The 22,068-nt window shown below is 42.0% G+C and overlaps 1 protein-coding gene across 2 annotated transcripts; it reads right to left on the bottom strand.

The window, feature by feature from the left end:
• Positions 1 to 972: 972 nt before the first annotated feature.
• LOC131694622 (rab GTPase-activating protein 1-like) lies at positions 973 to 20,360 on the bottom strand. 2 transcript variants are annotated; one of them, XM_058983099.1, is made up of 10 exons: positions 20,237 to 20,360; positions 18,275 to 18,953; positions 5,572 to 6,001; positions 5,315 to 5,514; positions 4,785 to 5,164; positions 3,770 to 4,723; positions 2,655 to 3,362; positions 2,353 to 2,595; positions 2,125 to 2,289; positions 973 to 2,068 (listed from the first exon to the last, which is right to left on the bottom strand). In XM_058983099.1, the coding sequence occupies exons 2-10, from the start codon at positions 18,738 to 18,740 to the stop codon at positions 1,868 to 1,870; spliced, it is 3,747 nt and encodes a 1,248-aa protein (XP_058839082.1). In that variant the 5' UTR covers positions 18,741 to 18,953; positions 20,237 to 20,360; the 3' UTR covers positions 973 to 1,867. The 2 variants fall into 2 exon arrangements, with proteins under 2 accessions (XP_058839082.1, XP_058839083.1); XM_058983100.1 differs by lacking the exons at positions 5,315 to 5,514; positions 5,572 to 6,001.
• Positions 20,361 to 22,068: the final 1,708 nt, after the last annotated feature.

Genomic DNA, 22,068 nt, shown 5'->3' with positions numbered 1-22,068 from the left:
AATTTTGGCAACCGCTTCTATAGGCAGCACTTTAAATGACTCCTATTATATTTTGAAAACAAACCGTATGTCGATCGATGGATTTGCTTATCAAACGATGTGCATTTCGAAACAAAGAGATGAAATAATTCTAAAGCTTATTTTTACTCATACATATACTCTAGAATGCACCTTACAATCACGATTGAACTAAATTCTGATGGAAATTCAAATTTCTTTTTTGAAGGAAGTACAATACTTATCTCCTCCAACTCAGGCATGAGTAATGTTTATTTACATTGCACGATTGGTCTGCTCAATAAGGTATTTTTGGCTTCACACTATTCGTCTCTTTCCCTATTCTCTTTGGCACCGACTACACCGGTGTAGTGCACTTTCAAAAACGAAAACGACGAATGGTAAATGCGATGTGAGCATATTTTCGTGTGACAAAATAATTTTGCTGTGAGTCTATCTGGGGGTAAAATTCGCAATACATTTCATTATTGTTTCAGGTACCCACTGAGAGGTTCAAAAAATTGTTTCAAAATCGTTCAACAAGGGTCCAACGATGGACGTTCGTTGAACGTTTATTTGGACGTTGTCCAAATTGGTCCAACGAACGTCCTTCATTGGACGATTTTGAAAACAACTGTTCTTAGAGGGTAGTAGGATACTGCAAAATACACCAGGGAAAATTGGATATATTTTTTTTTAGCGCGAAAAACTTCTTTAACTCTAAATCGGAATTATTCGAGCTCTAATTTGGCCAATATATACCGTCTAACAATCTATTTAGGATGAAGTAACCAAAAATGGAACAGAGGCAAAGTTTTGGGTACATACAAAATGTATATCGTCTGACAACCGCAGCCTACTTGTCTATCAGAGGCGAATGGCTACAGAGTGAGTCCTCGAGATACACGATTATACAAATTGTACCAAATTTAACGCAATCCCAATTTTCTTTCAAACAATAAGAAAAACCAAACGTAAGAGTATCAGTGTATACGTCGCTTGTATTTTTTATTGATGCTATGCATGCTATATATCGAACAAAGATAATTACAGAGAGATTACTCATAAGTGTTACTGTTTGCTTCGATTATTTGAGTAAGGATTTCTGATAGTATCATGATACCGAGCATCAATTGACCCTCTCAGGTTTGCTTGAACTAGCTTCGTCACAATGCGCATCTTATCGGTAACCATTGCAGATAGGGCCGATTGACGCATAAAAGGAAAACAGGTGTTGGGCCGATTTGATAACAATGGCAAAAATTAAATAATTCGGTTTGAAGCGTTTGTTCTACAAAATCTAGTTTCTACTCACAGGATGTATCGTTTGTAATTCGAAAAAATGCAATCTTCTTCTGAAGGTATTAGTTATTTAGATAAGCTAATCGGTACTAAAGATTTTTACTTTTATCGTAGGTGCTTTTATAACAAAACCAATAAAAAAATCAATCTACAGTAGGTATTCTAACACTAACAATGTAATACAACTTGGGTTATACGATAGAGAGATATGATAGGTAAATGACATCAAAAATGAAGCACAGTCTGATGAAGTACGCAAATCAATCGATTGAAGCTATCCATCCTTTGATTCATAGAGAGGATTTCTAATCCAAGGAAAATTTGGATTCCCTTCACAACAGCCTAAGATTTGTTCTCAACAAAAAAGTCATGAAACCCGAGCGCTAAGCGATGAAGTCAGCAAGTCTCGCGCCGTTTTTGTATAAAACAAACTAGATAAAGGGCATGGCATTTACTGCTATGTGTGTGTGTGTGTGTGTGTGTGTGTGTGTGTGAGTGTTGTATTAATAATAGTACTTTTGTTAAGTGTTCTTCGATTTGGGAAATGCAGTCTCACTGCTGGCTGGATTTACTTCAGACTGTTGCACCTTTGTACGGAATCCTGAAATAGAACGTTCTCGTTAGCTTGTCCGCCAACACCAACGTGTCTTGCATCTCCGATTCCTCCAGCGGCTTCGAATGGCACCTGTGCCAAAGTGTGACGCTGATTCAGCTTGTTCCGCAATTGGGCTTGCGCGGGGAAAGTTTGGGAATGATCACGCAGTTTTACCTGTTTTGGGCATGTGTTAATAAGCTTTGGCAATGTAGACGTCAATGGATACTCACGCTCGGGTCGGTGTACGACTGGAACGTGGGTATTGGGGCATTCACATCACGCCTTGTAACAACTTTCTCCTGAATGGAGTTCAGTGTTTTTGAGAACCACGGTTGCCAACTGCTGCGATGGGTTTGCATTTCTGTTAGAGTGGCATTCAGTTGATGGTGGAGGTCCTGAAATAGATTTTTTTTATAGAAATGGATGACGACCGTGCTTCTTAATTTGAAAGAGTATACCTGGTTTTTGCATTCTGCTTCAACCTGCGCCAATTTAGTTTGAGCTAGTTCCAACTCCAGCTCTCGTATCCGCTGTGTCGCGATTAGCAGCGGATCTAGTGGGCCAAGATTATTCTCCTGGTGGATGGTTTGGTCATTGTTATTCTCATTATTCGAATTTTGTAAGTTTTTGCCATAACTTTTATGCAACGGCGACGATTTCGGTATGCTGGATGAACATTTCGAACAGAGAGACACAGTTTTCTAAAATGGCAAGAGTTTAAGGTAATGTTTATATGACATTAGTTGGTTTATTATCTTACCGTCAAATCCTCCAACATCTGATGAAGCTTGTTGTTTTCATGCTCTTGCCTTTGTATGATCTGCTTATAGTCCACAATGATTCCGCTGTTCTTTTTCTCATCCCTGGTCATGGTTTCCAGTTTCGCATTTAACGCCACAATCTCTTGCTTCATTTTTATTCTCTCCTCGTTAAACTTCAGCTCATACTGTTTCATTTCTCGCTCTTTGCGTTCACTTTCCTCCTTCTTGGCCAAGTACTCCAATTCGTACTTTTTCAACTTCTTCACCTTGCACTCAAACGACAACTTCATCAGCCTCTTGGCTTGATTGTCGCTCCTACACTTTTTGGGCAGTGATACGCGGAAATACTTCAAAATCCCCTCAAAATCTAGCTCGAGTAAATCTTTCTTGCAAGCCGAAAGCAGTGTCAAAGCCACCTGGAAGAGTACCGTAATCCCATCCAACAGGAACACATCCAAAATGTAGAACACAAAATACAGCGGGAAGCGGGCGGTGAACAGCGTCAGAAACCACTGGCTGGCGAACATGTGCGACTCGATCCCGGTGTTGTAGAAATGTTCATACAGATCCGGTAGCTGATCCTTCATGAGACGATTCAGCTGGTACAGTCGAAGGTAGAGTGATTCGAAGCCCAGTTTGTACATATCACGCAGGCCGTAGTTGTACATCAGAGCGACTAGCACACAGAAAGCTTCCTCCTCGGGCATCTGATGAGCAGAAATTATAGTCAATTAGCAGAATATCCCCTCCGAACAGTTGAAAAGTTTTCGGGTGTTTCGCATCGAATTCGATAATTAATGCAAATCGAACTACTAAAAATACAACCATATTTTGCATGGAGACCAAGTATTGTTTCGAACGAATGTGATTTGTACTCATTTAAATCACAGTCGTTCGACAGATAAATTAGTTTTAGTACAGAATAAATTAAAGCGATTTTTTGTTTGTCTGTCAACTGATATTTTTTTCATTTTTGGTCTGAATCTACTGAATTGTAATTTACAATGGATGACCGTTTACGCTATGATAGCGTGCGCGTAAAAAATATGGTGCAAAATAGACTGTATGTATACCTTCAAAATTCGTCAATTTGGCACCCATACGACATACTTACATGAAGCAGCAAACTGGCCGCAATGAAGCTTAACCCCTGACAGTAACCGACCTCAGTGTCATACACCGCATACGCCTTCGATACCTTATACAGACTGTCCTGACCTATCCCACCGCTCTCCTTGAAGAACTTGTGTGCCGGAAACGTTCTGTTGATATCCCGTTGAATCACATTCTCACAGCTGGTCTCTTTGGTGATCAACACCCGGTACGAGTCTGTCATCTCCGTTTTGTTCTCGACATTGGCCAACTTTTGCCAGATGGCTCCCCGAAGAATATCCGGTATACCACATCGAACCAGACTCGCCAGATTCCGAGGACGCTTGTCCAAGTTGTCCCGATCCCACTCGACCAGTATTTCGTTCCAATCATCCAGCAAAGCACTGGGGCACTCTCTCGAGACCTCGCCGGTGCCACTGAGCAGCGGTTCGTCACCGTCGGAGCTGTAGTCTGGACTGGAATCGTCAAACTCCATCGATTGCACACTGGCGGACGTTTTGAAGGTCCAAGTTTTAAAGTTTAGATTTAGCGATAGCGATGCGGGGGCCATTTGATCGACAATTTCGTCGGAATGATCAATGGATTCAACCTCCCAGCTACCCTCACCACTTTCCCGTAGTGTCAGATAGTACTGCATCACCAGCAGTCGTTTGTTAGTGAACAGATTTTGCATTATCCGTAGTTCGCTTTGCGACAGTATCATAACAGATGTTTCAATTACGAATCGCACCGGTTCCTGGATACCTTTGATGACTAGATCGACTGCAACGGTTAAAGATTTTTTCTGTGTTTCAGTGTTAAGCTGCTCGAATGCTTTATCGTTCGCTTTCCATTCTGCTCGAATTTGATACGGTAACTGTGAGATGGTCGAAGCTGCCGACAGTGACGTTATCGAAGCGGTCATTGGATTTGACTGAACCAATGTCGATTCCGGTTTGACGTATCCCATGTTGACCTAACAGAACAAGTTGATCATTTGAATCAATAACAGTCTAACTTCGAGATAATATACATACCATATCCAAGAGTTGCATATCGGCTTGCCGAACAATTTTTCCCGGACTCAGAAGCACTCCAAAGCATCGCTCGATGAACAGCGAAGGATACAGCTCCGACGGGACCTGTTTTACTACGATGCATACTTCTTTGTCTGTGTTGCACCTGAGACGAAAGCTGGATTTTGCGTCTCTGGGCACTGTCGTGTAGCCACTTTTTTCCTTCTCCTTGATTTCCAGCGAAACATTGAATTCGTACATCGCCGATTGGATCGGATTGCCGGCACTATCCGAGGTTATGGACGCTACCATCGGGTTCAGACTGCAATCGGCCAGCGAGGTTGTCATACTTCCTGGAACGCTCGGTGGCAGCACACGTTGGAAGGCCTTCGCAAAGCAAGCTAATCAAACGTAGACGATAGTAATTGATTAGTGGAGACGCTAATTGAGATAATGTGCTAGAAAGTATGTATGCATAAGAAGCAGGTAAGCATAAGCAAAAGGCAGTTGGTGCAAACAAAATAAACACACGAGTTTTTGAATTGACTAACCGCTGACTTGGGTCACCGCCTCCGGGATGTTACATCTGAAGACATGGCACTGATGACTGGCAGTTTCCTGTGATTCTCCGTGGGACCACGTGAATGCAAAGCAGGCCTGTGTCGGCGTGCCGGCGGGACCACGCGCGAAGAATAAAATACGTTGAACCTCGTAGGTAGCAACGACAGCGTTCGTTTCCCCATCGTATAACCTTTAAAGTGATTTATGAACAGTGAATATTCAACACATACAAACTAGAAAAACTTACACCACCAACCCCTCTGAGCAGGTCGGAATGCTAACTGAAATCTTCATGCCCAACGGTGTTACACTCGAAGTTGCGTGCATTTCTGCTACCTTTTGCAGGATTTCCTTCTCGGATTTCGGAATCTTGATCCCCGTTGCTCCCAGGTAGGAAACTCCACTGAAAATAGTACACTCCTGATCGATATCGGACAGTTCATCGTCATCCGTTTCGGCCGGATAGTGATCCGGTTTCATGGTATCTTTTTTCTCCGTCATCGGGCTAGAATCGAGACAGTCGTAGAAGACCGATTGTCCTACCCGATTTTCCGGGGACTGTAGATTTGGAGATTTTACGACAGTGTCTTTCGGAGGGCGCAGTTTTAATCCTCTTAGGGATAGCTGGGATAGTGGTGGCTTCGGATCGGTACCGCTGCTGGTGCATTTTACTGGAGCTACAAAATTGTGTTAGGGGCGAAGGAAGAGAGAAATAATTGAGTTATGATGAGTGGTGAATATTGATGATAGAAATGTTTGCAAATATGAGTATCGGTAGAAAAACTTAAGTACTGGAACTACTAGGGCGGCTGAAGCAATTGCACGGTTTACACCATTTACAGTTACGACACAAAAACATAGTAGCCTGGCGAGATCTTCTACTTCGCACGAATGTTGCAGTGTTTTGCCACAGCCGCTATATCCTATATATCGCCAAGTTTTGTTTATAGTCCATGGACTTTTTGTCCTTTTTGAATGCGGATTAAGTAGACGCAGGGTTGCTAGTTTTGCTTTTTGATTTTCTTGAGATTTTTTTTTTAAAAGAATCACATTTTTCGATTCAAATAATTCTTGGATACTACTGAATTTTTCGAGATTGTAACTCGCTCGTGTTTTGAGGTATTTTGCACAGAACATAATAAGATGTTTAGCATCTTCTATCTCGTCACATCCGTCGCACATACAACCAATCATCTTCTAGTCTCATTCTGTGTAAATTGTGTTTGGAGAAACAGTGTCCAGCAAAAATGCTGTTAAACAAAGACAAATAATAATGACGAAAATCGTACGAACAAATTATTAAAAATATGTGGCTCATTTTACGCTTTTAGAATGAGTTACTCCGGTACTTTCAGATTTTTTTTAAATCTGTTTATTTGATAACGCACGGTACCATTAGCGCTTAAAGGTGTCAATTTTTGCATTTTACATTTAAAGTTTCTTAAAACTTAAAACTTTCTGATTTTTTTAACTACTTGTTAAAAGTAGGGCGCAATTTTTAGACTATATCTTAATTAATAATATAGTTCAATGTACATGGGGAATTAATCACTAAAACCTAAAAAGGGGTGGCGGTAACTAAATATAATACCTACTATAAATACACCTTACTTTTAATTTTTAGGGAGATGAGAACTTTTTCTAACAACGGCCTATTTACTTGAGAGGGAAATTTTCGTGGGAATTTAATTTTCGCTTCGTAATAACAGCAGGAAAGAGAAGGTGGACGATGACAGAGAAGAGACGAAACAAGCTTGTAGTTTACGGCAGATCGTCGACGGTAGACCTATACGCCTGTACTACCAAGACAGCACGCTGCGGGACATCGGGTAGTCCTCGTCAGATCCTGGTATATCTTTAGATTTGACCGCACTCACTGCTTGATAGCGCCTGAAGACAAAATCATCTCTGCAGGCGAGGGCGCGATTCTGTAGTAACCATAGCGTCTGTAGTCACGCATGCAATTCTAAACAGCGAAAAGCATCAACCAGACTTGGTAAGTACCCTAATAGTTATAAATATATTTTAAGGAAGGAAGAGCTCTGCCAGAAAGTCTTTCGTCGGAATCCGATCACCAAGAACTTTTTCGGATTTACACAAAGGCATTTCTTGCTACACCACCTTCAGCAAACGTTTCATGATGAGATGGTCTGTGCAGGACCGGCGAGGAGTTTCCAGTACAAAAACACGACATTGACGAAAATCAGAAACATCAGCGATCCCAAGTAGCTTTCCTGCGCTATGCCTACCAATCTCCAATGACAACCATTATCTCTCGATTTGAGAGCTGAAAAACGTACCGTTGTTACCAAAAATTTCTCCGTTTAATCGATTGTTATACGAAAACTGGTGGATAGCTTGGTGTAAATGATATCCCGAGCTTGAACAAATTGACATCCCTGCGTGAACTTGAAAGGAAACAAAATTCAATTCATGCCCGTCGCAATGAATAAAATGTTTGGTTCATTTCCCTCTTCATTCGTTCTCCCGACACAGCGCATTCAGGTTCGGACATGTTCGGTTTCAGAAGCAAACTGAATTTTGTTTCCATCCTACCTATGAGAGGGATTATTAAGCAAAAGTGCATCAGATATAGATTATGCAGTTCACTAATGCTCGAAAATGTAGAAGATGCCAGCTTCTGCCTTCAAACTGTCCACATAAAAACAAATAAATGCTTTGGTTGGTAAAGGAATTTATATTTCCTCTGTACTCAAGCATTCCAATCTGCATGAAGTTTCAGTCAATTGGAAAGTTAATGAATGATGGAGGCGGTGAATCTGAATTTTGGTTTCGGTAAATACAAGCAGAAATAAGTAACTGATTTTGAAATTTCGCAGCACTGTTTGAGCGCGACATTCCATACTCCCTGTTATGTAGGATGCTACACTCGGCGGTTAGTCGCTGTTCAGCGTCCAGGCGTGAAGGCATGTTAATCGTCCATTAGCTATTTCATTTATTTGACACGCCTCAATGCATTACCTGAGCCGTGGATCTTTTAATATTATCAATGTGTAAATAAAAATAAATAAATCGAATTTTATTGTATATCTATCGGATCTTGTGTACGCGATTTGCTACTTTGTGTAAAGTTCTTATTTCTTGTTGAAGATCTATTTACTTCATTGCCTCTTAGTCCGCTTTCTCTCGGTTTATCGTTTTCCTTCATGCTATCCTCGCTGTTAATGTTGTATGGGCTTTCACGATTACCTGGTTTGAGTTGTTTGTGGGGCCTACGAGTCGCGATCGCGTATATGTGTTCTTTGTTATTTACTTTATTACCGGTGGTGCTGGCAGTTGATTGGAAAGTAGTAGACGTATCACAATGATCGGACATGCTGTGCGTAGGTTCTATTGCTCCAGTATTCGTTGGTGCCTGAGCTGCAACTCCGGTGGTTTGTGATTTAGTTGAAGTTGATGAAGGGCTGTGTGATGGGTATGCTTGCAGTTGATATTGCTTCGTTAGAGGTTTATGTGCATGGTTTCTCGTAGTGTGTCTTCTTGTGTAACAACGTAGGGCACGCAGGGGTCTGTTCTTCATACGCGCACAGCGTGATTTGAGATTTGGTCACGCGTTTTGCTTTGAATTGAAAGTTCAGATATGAAGGAATAGGTTCCGTTACTCGCATTCTCTCTAAACAAACACCCTTGAAAATACCTATAAATTTTTTTCCAGGTTTCAAACTTAAAGGATTCCACCGTTACGTATTCCGACATGATGGTTGTAATAAATTTATTAATAGTACCCAGGTGTAGATCGTGCAGACGCATATCAATCTTATCATTTTCAATATAAACGGGTATCTTGATCCTAACATTATCATGCTTACCTACACGTATTGCATGTTGTTTTCAATCGCGTAACTTTCCGTTATGGCCAAAGTTTTAAACGTTATCAGTAACGAGTGTGGTAGGCTTGTATAACGACGTCTTCCGTTAGTCTAAACTGCATTTGCAAATTTGCTGTTGAGTTTCAACATCTTGAAATGAATGATCGATATCGCACCGATGAAAGTAACGGTGCTTTATTGTTCACACTGGCTTGGGACGAATTTTATTATTCGATTGCTTTGCTTGTTTATAGTACTGGCACGGTACATATAGACAGCAGACTTTAGGAAGAAACGTTCGTTGGATTCACTGCAGTGCACAAGCAGAGCGACTGCTTAGGTACTGGTATTGACCCTGTAGTAATTCCATGATCCCCAGCTCGAGAGAGCGCTCAATGAAATTTTTCCACGATAGTTGCTATTTTTCTTTCTATGGATTGGATTTCCAGTAAGACGAAAAAAAGCCACTAGCAAAAGAACTCAAGTAGAAGCAGAAGCACCAAAACACCGATGTATCTTTTCAGAGGTACCAAAGGGAATTCTTCGGGTCCCGGATTGAAAGACGATTTAAGCCGAGAAAAAGCGCTGGTAACCATTGCTTCATCAATGTTGACGAGGCACTCTTGAGAGAATAAAAAAAACCATCGGAAGGTACAATTGGGAGATTCGACTGTATTAAGTTTTGTTTGTCGCATTCCGATTGAGGATAAGTATACGTTGTAGTTGCGGTCGGTCGTATAGTGAAAAGGGAAGACTGAATAAATAGAAATAGATTAGGCTTACAGGAGAAAAACCAGGACAAATTAAGTATTTTCCTTGACTTCCCAGGACACCAGGACAGTCAATGCAAAACCATGACATGTCCTGGGAAACCAGGACGTATGGTCACCCTACTATTCTCTAATGGTCCCGAAAGTGTCGACAAAATTCGTGTATACATATTCGAAATTTTCTAAAGAATAGACACTATAGGCTTGCTGGCCTCATCAAACCACCTCTGACGAATGAATTCACTCCCACTGCTCCGTTTGTGTGAGTTATTTTATTGGGTTCTAACTCCGGGCCGCTATCTCCATTTGTTACAAGTAGTTACCTTTTGTGATACCATGGTTATCTATGCAAGCAGAGAGGTCATGCTAGGGATGACACTATCCTAATGGATAGTAGTGTCCAGAGTCGGATCGGCGTAAAATGGTCCATCCGAATCTAATATCATGGTGAGGAGTTTGGAACGTACCCAGTGACCTACCAAGATTTTAGCGGGGCGGAGGCAGCCATACTGTACTCAGGGAGTAGAACTGCACGCCTCTCAGCCCAAAGTCACCGTCAAATATTCGTGATTCGTATCCTGCCGTCCGCCATGGCCAGTATGCCATAATAAGGATTTTTTGATAGGATCTTAGCAGAAGCGGAACGAATTCGCTTCATCGGAGTTAATGATATCCAAAAACTATTCAACGGATAGGCTTGATCTTCATTATGAGAGTGCATAACATGTGTGGCCAGTCGATGAACCACGGAAAACTTTCTCCACATAATTTTGCACACGCAACGGATTTTTTTCCATATAATTTTGAAGAAAAGTGAGCGAATTTTACCATTGTAGCCATTTTCCAAAATCCAAACTTTCTTCTATTTTTTGGTTCATCGAGGAACTACTGGTCTAAGATTTATAAATCTTATTGAATTTCCTGTTTCAAACAATTTTATCAAGATTTCTCATGTCCGCCATGGCACTACTCGACGTAGAAATGGTTTGACATCTGCTCTTGGAACGCTCGTATGTAACAGAGTGATGCTACCAAACCCTATTATTTCCTAGCAAGACTCCTCAACTCGCAGTAGGTCCTGGAGGATGTCGTTAAGCCCCTGAACTCCTGTTCCTGGTGCAGCCTGTGCTAAAGGTTGAGCTTCCCTCATAGTGCTGTTCACTCCACCATTCGAGGACTGGGTTATTAATAGTAATGTTTAAAAAGCTTCAAAAGTCTGTGCTGTTGTAGTGTATTGGCACTGTGTGGAGTTCATGACTCACTTTCGTGCCTAACCATTAAGAACACTTCTTACTCTTTTTTCGCCCTTCTGCCTCACATAACTACATTATTGTATTGCTTCGCAGGGGGTTGTGCTTTCGTCGCACCTCTTTCTTCCGCTCACGAGTTTTTCGCAGCTATCTCGGAGCTTGATTCGATCTTTGAGTCAACTCCTGGCGACGTAATAGGCCATTTAGCTTTCATCTCAGTGAGCCGATTAGATTCTGATTCCATCAGCCATTTAGCAGTGAACTCACCTTATTTTGACGGAAAGCAGCAGAATTTCTCTCGGTACCGATGTTTTTTTTGTGAGCCAATTAGCTCCCGTTTTCGGCACGATATACTCGGATAGTCCACGGCGGTGAAACTATTCTACTGTGAATTCCCTAGCGATAGATTTCTCGCTATACTGATATTCGTTTCCGTAAGCCATTTAGCTCCCCACTTCGTGCTGATCTACTCAACCTAGCCTCCTCAACGGGCCAGTCAGTATGTGCTGGTCTATCCAGCTGTTCTGAGTAGAGCATAGCTTTCGGCGCTTCAACGGCCTACTGCTAGCTATTCGCCGCGATCTAATCCCCGGTGATGGATCTATCCTACTCACAAGTAATCCGGCACGGCATCGAGGTCGGTCTAGCGATTCCGGTGGAGTCTGATGTCCGGTTCGCTGATGCCTCGACGACCCCATCCCGGCGCTACCTCGCGCACTACTTAACTGGTCCCCGGTGGTGGACCTAATCTACACTGGCGTAGAATTCCAGGGCGGTGGAATTTCTCCCGAGACCCGATTTGTGGATTTACGGTGATTTTGGAGGCGATGGCGCTACTTTGTTGATACCTTCTTTTTCCCCGTAGCTCACAGCGTATATTCGTAACAATTCTGTTGATAGCATCCCAGATATGCTCGTCGTGAAACTGTCACACCAGGCATACCCCCTCGAACTTAGGGCATTCGAAGACCACATGTTTCAGTGTCTCTTGCGCGTTCACACACTCAGGCCAAACGAAATACATATCTAAGCCGATGCAGGTACTTGTGTGCCCGCTCCAAATGGAAGTTCACCCCTCCATGCATCCTATGCACCCACACTGACACATTTGGGATGAGTCGGTTTCTTCCTTTCTCCACGTTGTTCCACTTTTGCTACCACTTAACCAACGAGTCCGCGTTGACCCGTCTCCTTGCATTTCGTGTATTCCTCCGCTGGTAACATTCCACGTCCTTAGCAAGACTGATGCAGATGGGGATCATCCCAGCAATTACGCATACCGCCTCTGACGATATCATTATGTACGCACTCGCAATACGAACAGCTATTAGGCGAAACGTGCTTGTCGACTTCGTCGGGTTACTCGTTGAGTTTGGCGCAGCAACCCAGGCCAGTACGCCATATCTCAGTATTGATAGTGAACACCCGCCAGGAGACGCATTGTGGTGCATCTGGCTGATCCAATGTTCGCCATAATCCTTGCCAATGCGTTAGATATCCTCGCAGCCTTCTCAAATTTAATTGATCGTCGACCATCATACCCAGGTGCTTCAGCGCACGCATCGATGAGATTGAGTATTCCCGTCTTTTAGTGCCAGCTGCAGCTGCAACTTAGCGTCAGCATTCCACGTTTCCACGATGCCTTTTATCTCTGCCGCTCGCATCTCCACCTCACCTCCTAGAGGGTCTCACCGGTTATCGTCAGCACAACGTCATCTGCAAAGTCGACTCCCCTGGGCAGTTCCAGTGTTAACACTCCGTTGTACATTATATTCCAGTGCGTTGGGCCGAGTATGGAGATACTCCCGCCGTGACCCCAATCGTCCTCTGTCCCATGTTCGTCTCGTAGACCAGTACTCGGTTCTGGAAGTAACTTTTCAGAACCTTGCACAAATAGTCCAGGACCCGTATTCTGTGCAGCGTTACGGCGAAAGCTATCAGCTGGCGCTCTTGAACGCGTTCTTTACGTCGATCGTAATCACGGCGCAGTAGCGATTACCCCCTCTTCTTTGCTTCAATGTTTTCTCCGCGTTCACGGTGACTGTGCGGATGACGTCCACCGTCGATATCCCTTTTCTGGAATCCGAACTGCCTCTGCGTTGGTCCGTTCTCATTTTCAGCGTAATTCGTAAGCCTGTTGAGTATGACCCTTTCAAGAAGTTTACCAAGAATATCCAGTAGGCTTATAGACCGATACGATGCTGGATCTCCTGGTTTTGGCAGCAACATCAACTTATGGATCTTCCATCCATCCGGGAAGTAGTGTTTCTGCAGAACTATCTTGAACATGTCGGGAAACGACAGGATCTCGGTCTTTAGTGCCACGTGGGGATATCGCCTGGACTGGGAGATTTTTCCGTTTTCAGCCTTTTCGCCATTGTAAGTCTGCATCAACGTACGGTGAACGCGACCATACGGATGGGTCATGCTTCGGAAAAAAATCTTTTTTTTTTTGGCTGGCGTCAATATTGGCCATCACGGCACGGTAAGCATGGCCCCAGGCGTTACTCCTTAGCACAGCTCCTTGTAGCAGCAGGACTTACTAAGCACTCTCTGACATTTGAAAGCGGCCCTGGCAGCCCAGCATGTTACCTTACATTCTTCTCTGACTGCCTCAAATCTTGCTCTCTGAACGAGTCTTCTGGTTTTTATGCACGAAGGATGCTAAGCCATTCGTTCCACCAGTACGCACGCAGTTCGTACTCATGTTCCTCACTAATGTTTCCGACAGCTCATCGGCATTCGGAATTGGATCGAGGTTATCAGCACAAAGTGCTTCCACAAAAAGGGCCTTGCCGAAGTTCTTTATTTTCCACTTACGCTCGTCAGTCTTCACTCTCCGCGTTACAATGCCATTTCGCTAACGCCTGGTGGTCGCTATGTGCGTACTGCTCACTAACTCGCCATTTCATGTTATCCATCACCGACGCACTGCAGAATGTTATGTCGATGATGGATTACCGACTGTCTTTACGGAATGTGCTAGCGGAACCTTTGTTGCTCAGCTTTACATTCAACTTCGCCAGGGCTTCCAACAGGCTGTAACCTTTAGCGTTGGTCAGTTTGCTACCCCACTCCACGGCCAAAGCGTTAAAATCTCCTCCTATAACAACCGGCGTTCGTCCTACTAACGAGTCGGTTGGTGCGTCCAGCACCCGATTGTAGTGCTCTGGTGTGCACCGTGAGCCAGCATAAGAGCTACTTACGATTGCGCCATTGATCTTGGCGATCACGAAGCCTTCGTGTGTGCTACTCATTACCTCTTAGACATGGAAACCGCCCATCACTTGGATTGCCACTATCCCTGCACCCATTACCGTTAGCGGGAGGAACACGACACGGCTCTGCAATAATTGCGACGTGGCACTTCGTTACTGTTGTTGACTGCTACAGCAGTTGCTATGCAATGTCGCAATGATTGAGATTAAGAAGGGCTATCTTCATCATCATTGGCCTGCCTTCGCTATCATGAGGTCTTTTCCACCCTCCTTTGTGCAGAGCAAGCACTTCGGTTGCTTTGTGCAGTCTCTCGCAATGTGTCCCTTCTCCCCACATTTTCTGCACAGACCAGTTCTGTGCGGGCCTCTAGTTTGTTGCCTGATGGATAAAACTGAGCCACTTGAAACACATCTCCGTTTGTTTGGTGGCTCTAAGGATCAATCGTAACGAGCACAACGACCATCCGACTTTGATCTTACTGGTCGACATAAGCTGGTTGGCTGCGGATGGCGATAAGCTGTGGCATCTCCCCTTTCTCCAGGTTACATTGCTCTATTACTGCGCTCCTTACTTCGTCTTCCGTTGTGATCTCGTTCAAATTCTTGCACTCGACCACTACTTGGAACTAAATCTCTCACGTTCGCTTCTCCTCCCACTCTTCTGCCACGAGTTCCCGATAGGTGCTGTTCGGTTCATCCTCCTCTCTTGGTGGTTCCCTTACACATTTCACAGGGCGGAAATACAGGTAACCCTTCGGCGTTTCATAGGCTTCTGCTTTCGCTACTTCCGTGGTCTTCAGTGTCTTTTCGGCATTTTCAGCTCTCTCCAGTAACGCCATCTGTTCATATTTGTCTGCTGCTACGGCGGATTTGATGCTAATCGCTAGATCCCTGATCTGTCCGTGCACGTTGGCCTTGCTTTTCGCGAATTCCTAAAGCTCTTCGCCTTCGTCACTTTGGGCAACTCAAACTGCTGGTCTTCTTAAATAATGCTTGATTTCGGCATGCGCACATGAAACGCTAGCTTTCCTTGCCGCTCTATTAGTTTATCGCCGCGCTTATTTGGAATGGTCTACCTATGCTGCTGCTCGTCGTTTTGCTGGGTCGGTGACCTCGCTAGCCCATCGGCGGAAGCATCTAAATTCAGAATCACAGTCACATCGGTTTCTCAGAGACGATTCCACCGATTTGGTTGAACTTAGTCTTAAGGTCTGAAATGTTTTCGTCCCCGTGACCAGCTATTGCATTTCATTCCAGTCCGTCTTCTGGCTCCCGAGTCGTGGGTCGTGAAGTGCAGTCTCATAGAAAATTCCGATTCAAACCGGACCGCGACGAATGCAAAAAAATAAACATTTTGCTAAAATGGGTGCCAAACAATTTACATTTACAAATCTAAGTCACTGACTGCCAACCGAAGTTTCGTTGCCCACATTGACCACCATAGACTTTTCCGGAAGTGCCCAAGAACGGTGGCCTTCCTTCCAAAATTAATAAACTCACATCAGTTTCTCGGAGATAGTTGGGCTCACAAACTTAGTCTGAAATGAAAGGTATATGATCCCTATACTGCCGTGATACGCATAACAATCCCACATGCATAGGAAACCCATAGCAAATAAGACTGTTGTGCGGATCACGGCAGTAGACTATTTTAAAATTTCGTGCGGATCGGTCATATGTTTCCAGAAATATACGCTGAATCATCTGGTCACATATGAAATTACCATATAAGAACTATTTTTTTCAATTAATAATTAACGACACACAATTTAGGCCTTATTGGAAAAGGTGCTTCGGGATACAATGCCAGCATTGTCATTTCTTACAGTGTCGTGATTTTTTTTTCGAACGCTATGCTGTACATCGATCCTCTATTTCACTTTTATTGCTCTTGTCGTCGATGACAACTGCATTAGAATGCACACAGTCATAACAAATGAACGCGTTCGATACGCGCGTGTCAAAAGTCTAACGTTGCTGAGAACATTAGATAAACCTTGGCCTTTGAACTACATACTTAGTAATGTAAGGGGAATCTACTTTACAATGAATTCAATTCTTCATATTTCACATAAGGATTCTGTGTGGAATTTTGAACTAAACATTTTTTGTCGTAAGAAATGTCTTAGTACATTGGTGAACTAGCTTGATCTTATTTAATGATAACTGTTTAACTCTTCCGCTTCGAACTAAATGCTCCAATGGACACTCCACTACGTGTTCTTATCGAAGTGCCAGAAATGATTGGTTTTTCACTTTTTAGCAGCAAATCGTTTGACATACTTAAACAAAGCAAAAAAACCTATTTTAATCCACCTAGCGGTGCAATTGTGCCTTTCTCAATCATGAATCACGAGAATGTGTGCGTTATTTATATTCATTAAAAGCTTTTAAATGCATATATTACATTTTATTATTATACATCACATGACAACTATATACAGGAAAATAAATCATTATTCGAGTTCTAAAATTTTGAAAAAGAAAAAACAGCCTCGGTAATATTGAACTGAAAAAAGGCAAAGTCCCAAAAAGTCGATTTCCAAAAAAAAAAAAAAAAAATTCGTGGTAACATAAAATCTCGACGTTTCATGCATTTTAAAGATGTTTGGCATCAAAAATACGAATTCGATTTCTGAAATTTCATGGGGTCCCCCCTTTGAAAAAAATTTTGAGTTCCGGCTTATATGGGAATTTCATGTGTGACCGGACCGTTCAGTCTATATTTCCGGAACCATACAAGCGGTCCGTGCGAAATGTTACAGACATCTGTGGGGATAATATAGCTATCATTTGGGACTAAGTTTGTGAAAATCGGCCCAACCATTTCCGAGAAACTGATATGAGTTTGCTAGTTATGAAAGATGGCCGCTTTTCCCGGGCACTTCCGGAACCGTCTATGGTGGTCAATGTAGTCAACGAAAGTTTGTTTGGCCGTCGGTGACCTAGAACTGCAAAGTTAAGTTATTTGAGAGACATTTTAGCGAAATTTTTACCTTTTTTGCTTCCATCGGGGTATCGGTTTGAATCACAATTTGCTATGTGATCGCACGCCACAACCCGTAACTCCGGAACCGGAAGTCGGTTGGGGATAAAATTTAATAGCCATTTACGGGGACGCAATACCTTTCATTTGAGGTCAAGTTTAGTCGAATCGGTCTAGCCATCTCCGAGAAACCGATGTGACTGTTACTCTGAATTTGGATACTTCCGCCGGGGCTTCCGGAACCGATGATGGTGGCCAATGTGACCAAAGAGACTTTGAATGGCTGTTAATGACCTAGTACTACAAATCGAAGCAGTTGTGGTCACATTTTGGAAAAATTTTCACCATTGTACATTCATTGCAGAATTTCTTAAAATCGACGTTTTCTGCGTGATCGTACTCATCACCCTGTAATTCCGGAACCGGAAGTCGGATCCATTAGAAATTCAATAGCAGCCTATGGGAACGTTGCACCTTTCATTTGGGACTAAGTTTGTAAAAATCGGTTCATCCATCTCTGAGAAAAGTGAGTGAGATTGTGTTCGCGTACACACACACAGACGCACATACACACACACATACATACACACACACATACATACACACACACAGACATTTGCCGAACTCGACGAACTGAATCGAATGGTATATGTCACTCGGCCCTTCGGGCCTCCGTTAAAAAGTCGGTTTTCAGAGCAATTGCAATACCTTTCTATTGAGAAAGGCAAAAAACGTAAGAAACAAGTAAAAGCAAAACAAACGCTAGACAAGCACAACCTACATTCAAAACTGCCGAACATTAAATTTCAATCAAAACAACCGCCACTATCAGCCACGGTAAGCAATATGCGCACACGCACCCATGCCCGCCTTCCTGCCACCATTAAGCAACTTACTTTTGTTGGCACTCCCAGGATCGTCATCGCTGGCACTAAGCGTGCGCTCTTCGTCCAGCTCGTGAATGACCTCATCCATGTTCTTTTCCAGATCTAGCACGTTCCCGTTCCCTTCGATGTTCAGAATGGGTGAAATAGGCTCAATTTTTGCCGGAACAGAGGCAATCAAGTTCACCACCACCTCGTCTTCTTCAAAACAATCCGTCAGGTTCAAATCGCCAAACTGTTTTGAACCCTGCTGAATTTGATCTTTGACTAAGTTCAAGATCGAACCAGTTCCGTCAACCACGTCTGCAAGTGATGTAGCCTCCGGGACGATTTCGTATTCACCGCTGGTTGTTACCGAATCGGACGATTTTATGCTGAGATTGTCATCTGTTTTCTGTGCTGCACCCAGTTGAAGTGTCACTGATTCCGGCTTTGTTGGTGTGGTACTGCTACAGTCAGTTGCTTTGCCATGCTCCATTTTATTGGAGCAAGAGAACGAATTCTAAATATCAATATGGTACTCGGTGTGGTTGACGTAGGACGAAATAACAATATTCGGTATAGCTATCCAGTGACTTTTTTTAGCGTAGTCTTTCTCCTAGTAACATGTTGGCTTTGAGTATTATGAATTGCAAGTGTTGATTATTCATTTCAATGATGTTGAATTCGAGCTTTTGCAGTTAGAAGTGACCTTAAAGAAACGAGAAACAAGGGACACATTAACAATGTAAACTTTAATTGAATTTTATTCGTAGCCGCATTTATTGCCAACACCGACTTTAGCGGCAATGGCTATATACCTATCTGTTTATAGAATTCCAGTATTTCATGTTTACCGATTGTTGGGTTTTTTCATATAATCATTTTCAAAATTAATAGAAATCGTGAAACATGTTGCATAACTCGAATAGCATTGATTCAAAAATTATTTAACCCTCAAATGCACGATTTCCAATTTGATCTAATTGATACTCATATTTTGGAATAGATACGATATATTCCTGTTGGTAAGGTTTTGCGTCACAAAATCCACGCTTAAAACGGGCTTAAGTGTAGAAACAATAAGCTTTGTATAAAAGTTGGGGCACTTTAAAACTATTCTTTAAGGGTGAGCTTTAGAACTTGATACATGATTCGAGCTCCAAGAACTCTTATTCTATTTTTATTATTCTGGGTAGCCAAATATCTTTCCCAATATGAATCTCTCAGTATTTCTCAAATGTTTATCTAATTAATCGATAGACTGCAATAATTAAAGAGGTCATTTCGCCTTCATACCTAGGTATATGCTTTTCTTACTGAGTGGAAGATATGAAACAAATAGATTACCATAATATATTGAGACTATCAAGTGCCATTTTGGGATCAATCAAGACAGCATTGGATGCTACGAGTTTGTTTTGCGCTTAGTCATTAATTTTCTCTTTGTCTAGATCAATCGGAACAGATGATTGTTATGGTAATTTTGTGAGATATCAAACACTTAGACCCTGAACGTCATCTCGTCGAAAGCGGTAGATGTTTGTTCAATGTCCCGTAGTTATCGATCCATTTCAACCTGCAACCTTTTCCAAATTCAACACCTCTCGAACGGGCTCACGTCAATTATTACGTAAAAAATGCTTTTAATCGATACTGAGAGCCACTGCCGCGAACATAGATCGACAAATTGAAATTATCATTATGAACCAATTAACATAAGCAGTTTCGACAAACAGTACTATCAACATCCAAAAATACCATATTACTGTTCATCTCCAAGAGTAATGAACAAAACAAAACAATATCGATTCAGGAGGTCTCGCTAATAACGGATCAGCACCCTACTTATTCATGCATCGACTGATTCCTACCGTGTTCGATCGACATGGAGGAAAATATTTTGCAACATTTCTTCAGTAGCCGAATTAGCACTCACAATGGCTGGAAATTATGATTTTCCACTCCGTTATTGATGATACACTACACACTTACCTTCTCAACAGTTTTTTGGACTATTTATGGAAAATTTCACCACTTTTTCCTGCAAAAACATTCACTGATCAACTTACTTTTTTTTCTTCACTGAACAACACTACTTACTGACTGGCTGCTAATTTTTCTCAAAGAGAGAGAAATTTTGACATTTTCTTGTTCGACGTGACTTGTGAGCAGAGTGGCCAGATCTTTTGATTTTAGGATATCCTACCCATTCAAAGACCGCCATGCGGTAAAAGTGCCATTTTAATATTCCTACCAAAAACAATAGATTTTAGGCACAACCAGCAGCATTCATCTTTTATTCAGGTTTGGTCCGTAATTCCAGGCCTGTTTATCGTCTAAAAATTAGGAGAACATATTTGACATCTTAAAATTTTGTTCTATTTCTTCGGCCTGTCGATAAAACTTTACAGAATCTACCGATATTAACGCTGAGTTTGCTTAAGGTTGAACAGAGAAAGGGCAAAAATCGCAAACGAAAAAAGCAGTGTTTTCCACACCGTGTGTTAGATCTTCATAAAAATCAATCAACAGTACTGTATCAACCAAGGTGCTTAGAGTTATAAGGTGATTCGTCTTTGGCAGTAACTAGGTGAGGAGTGAGGTAAGCGTGCAGCATACTGCGGGGAAGAAAAATGACAGCGAACAACTTTGTTTACCGCCTGAGATCTAAGCAAACATATGGAGAGAAATAGTAAACAATGTTGTTAGCTGTCGTTTCTAAAACCAACATGGCTGATCGGCGTTTTTGAGGATCGTATCACCTGAGAATAAAAACTCCTTGGTATCAACATTCTACAAAGTCTGATTGATTTTTATGAAATCTAACACACGGTGTGGAAAAAACTGCTTTTTTCGTTTTCGATTTTTACGCATTCTCTGTCCAACCTTAAAGCATAACTGAGTCAGGCTCTATAACACCAACTACTGCTAAAATACATGAGCTGACAGCGGTTGGAGGACAACCTTACTCAATTTCGGGATCAGACAAAAACGGCAAAATAATGAATGCAATCTGGCCACACTTGATAAATGGCGAGAAGAGAGTGTACAAAAGAGAATGAAAAGCATAACAAACATGGCTCTGATAAAATGTTCACAGTTGACATCAAAATAAACAAAAAGAAAATATTCGAGTTTTTTTCAAAAAGGGCCAATAAACCAAAAAAAAAAAAAATCGGAGAACATGAACATTTTATTTTGCTAATCAATTTCAGCTCGCTATTCATAAACGAAAGCGAACTTCGACACAATAATTAATTTTTTTATTGTTTTGTTCTATACAGTGAACACCTCGATTTTATTGACCGTCGATTTTGTCTGCCCTCGATTTTGATTTTGATCTGTTGTATAAAACAAGCGAGAATAAGTTGGGATAGGTTGTGTCATGACATCAAGGTACACACTACCCGACCAGGAGAAAATAACTGGCCAATAACCCGACCATACTATTTTCCGGTATCATACCAAAACTTTGTATTCATTGATTGTTCTGTCTCATTGTTGAATTAAGCAGGTATTCAAGAATCATTCCTAAATACCTGCTTAATATTGACTATTCCGAGATAAATTAACGTTTCGTCGATTTGGTGACACGCGAGAGCGAACGAAACAAAAATAAACGTCAAATAGTTTTTTCGCTTGCACTAATGATCAACATCTATTATTCAGGTATTATAATAACTCGTTTCATTATCAATAAGCAACCAAAAGTTCGGATATGCGAGCTACGTAAGCTTCTCGTTTTAAGTAATTTTCCAATACGTTTTGTATTCTAATAGCAGCTTTCAAGTTCCATTGTATTTTAAGCAGCTTCAACGTTCGCT

The sequence above is a fragment of the Topomyia yanbarensis genome, unplaced genomic scaffold (genome assembly GCF_030247195.1).
Source record: "Topomyia yanbarensis strain Yona2022 unplaced genomic scaffold, ASM3024719v1 HiC_scaffold_114, whole genome shotgun sequence".
Lineage (NCBI taxonomy): Eukaryota > Metazoa > Arthropoda > Insecta > Diptera > Culicidae > Topomyia > Topomyia yanbarensis.
This window is presented reverse-complemented; position numbering and strand designations above follow the sequence as displayed.

Excerpts from the sequence above, each read along its gene's own strand:
- LOC131694622 (XM_058983099.1), bottom strand. The coding sequence starts at position 18,740 with ATGGAGCATGGCAAAGCAACTGACTGTAGCAGTACCACACCAACAAAG. Across the intron at positions 6,002-18,274 it reads TCCTGGGAGTGCCAACAAAA|CTCCAGTAAAATGCACCAGC; the intron begins GTAAGTTGCTTA and ends ACAATTTTGTAG. Across the intron at positions 4,724-4,784 it reads ATATGCAACTCTTGGATATG|GTCAACATGGGATACGTCAA; the intron begins GTATGTATATTA and ends TTGTTCTGTTAG.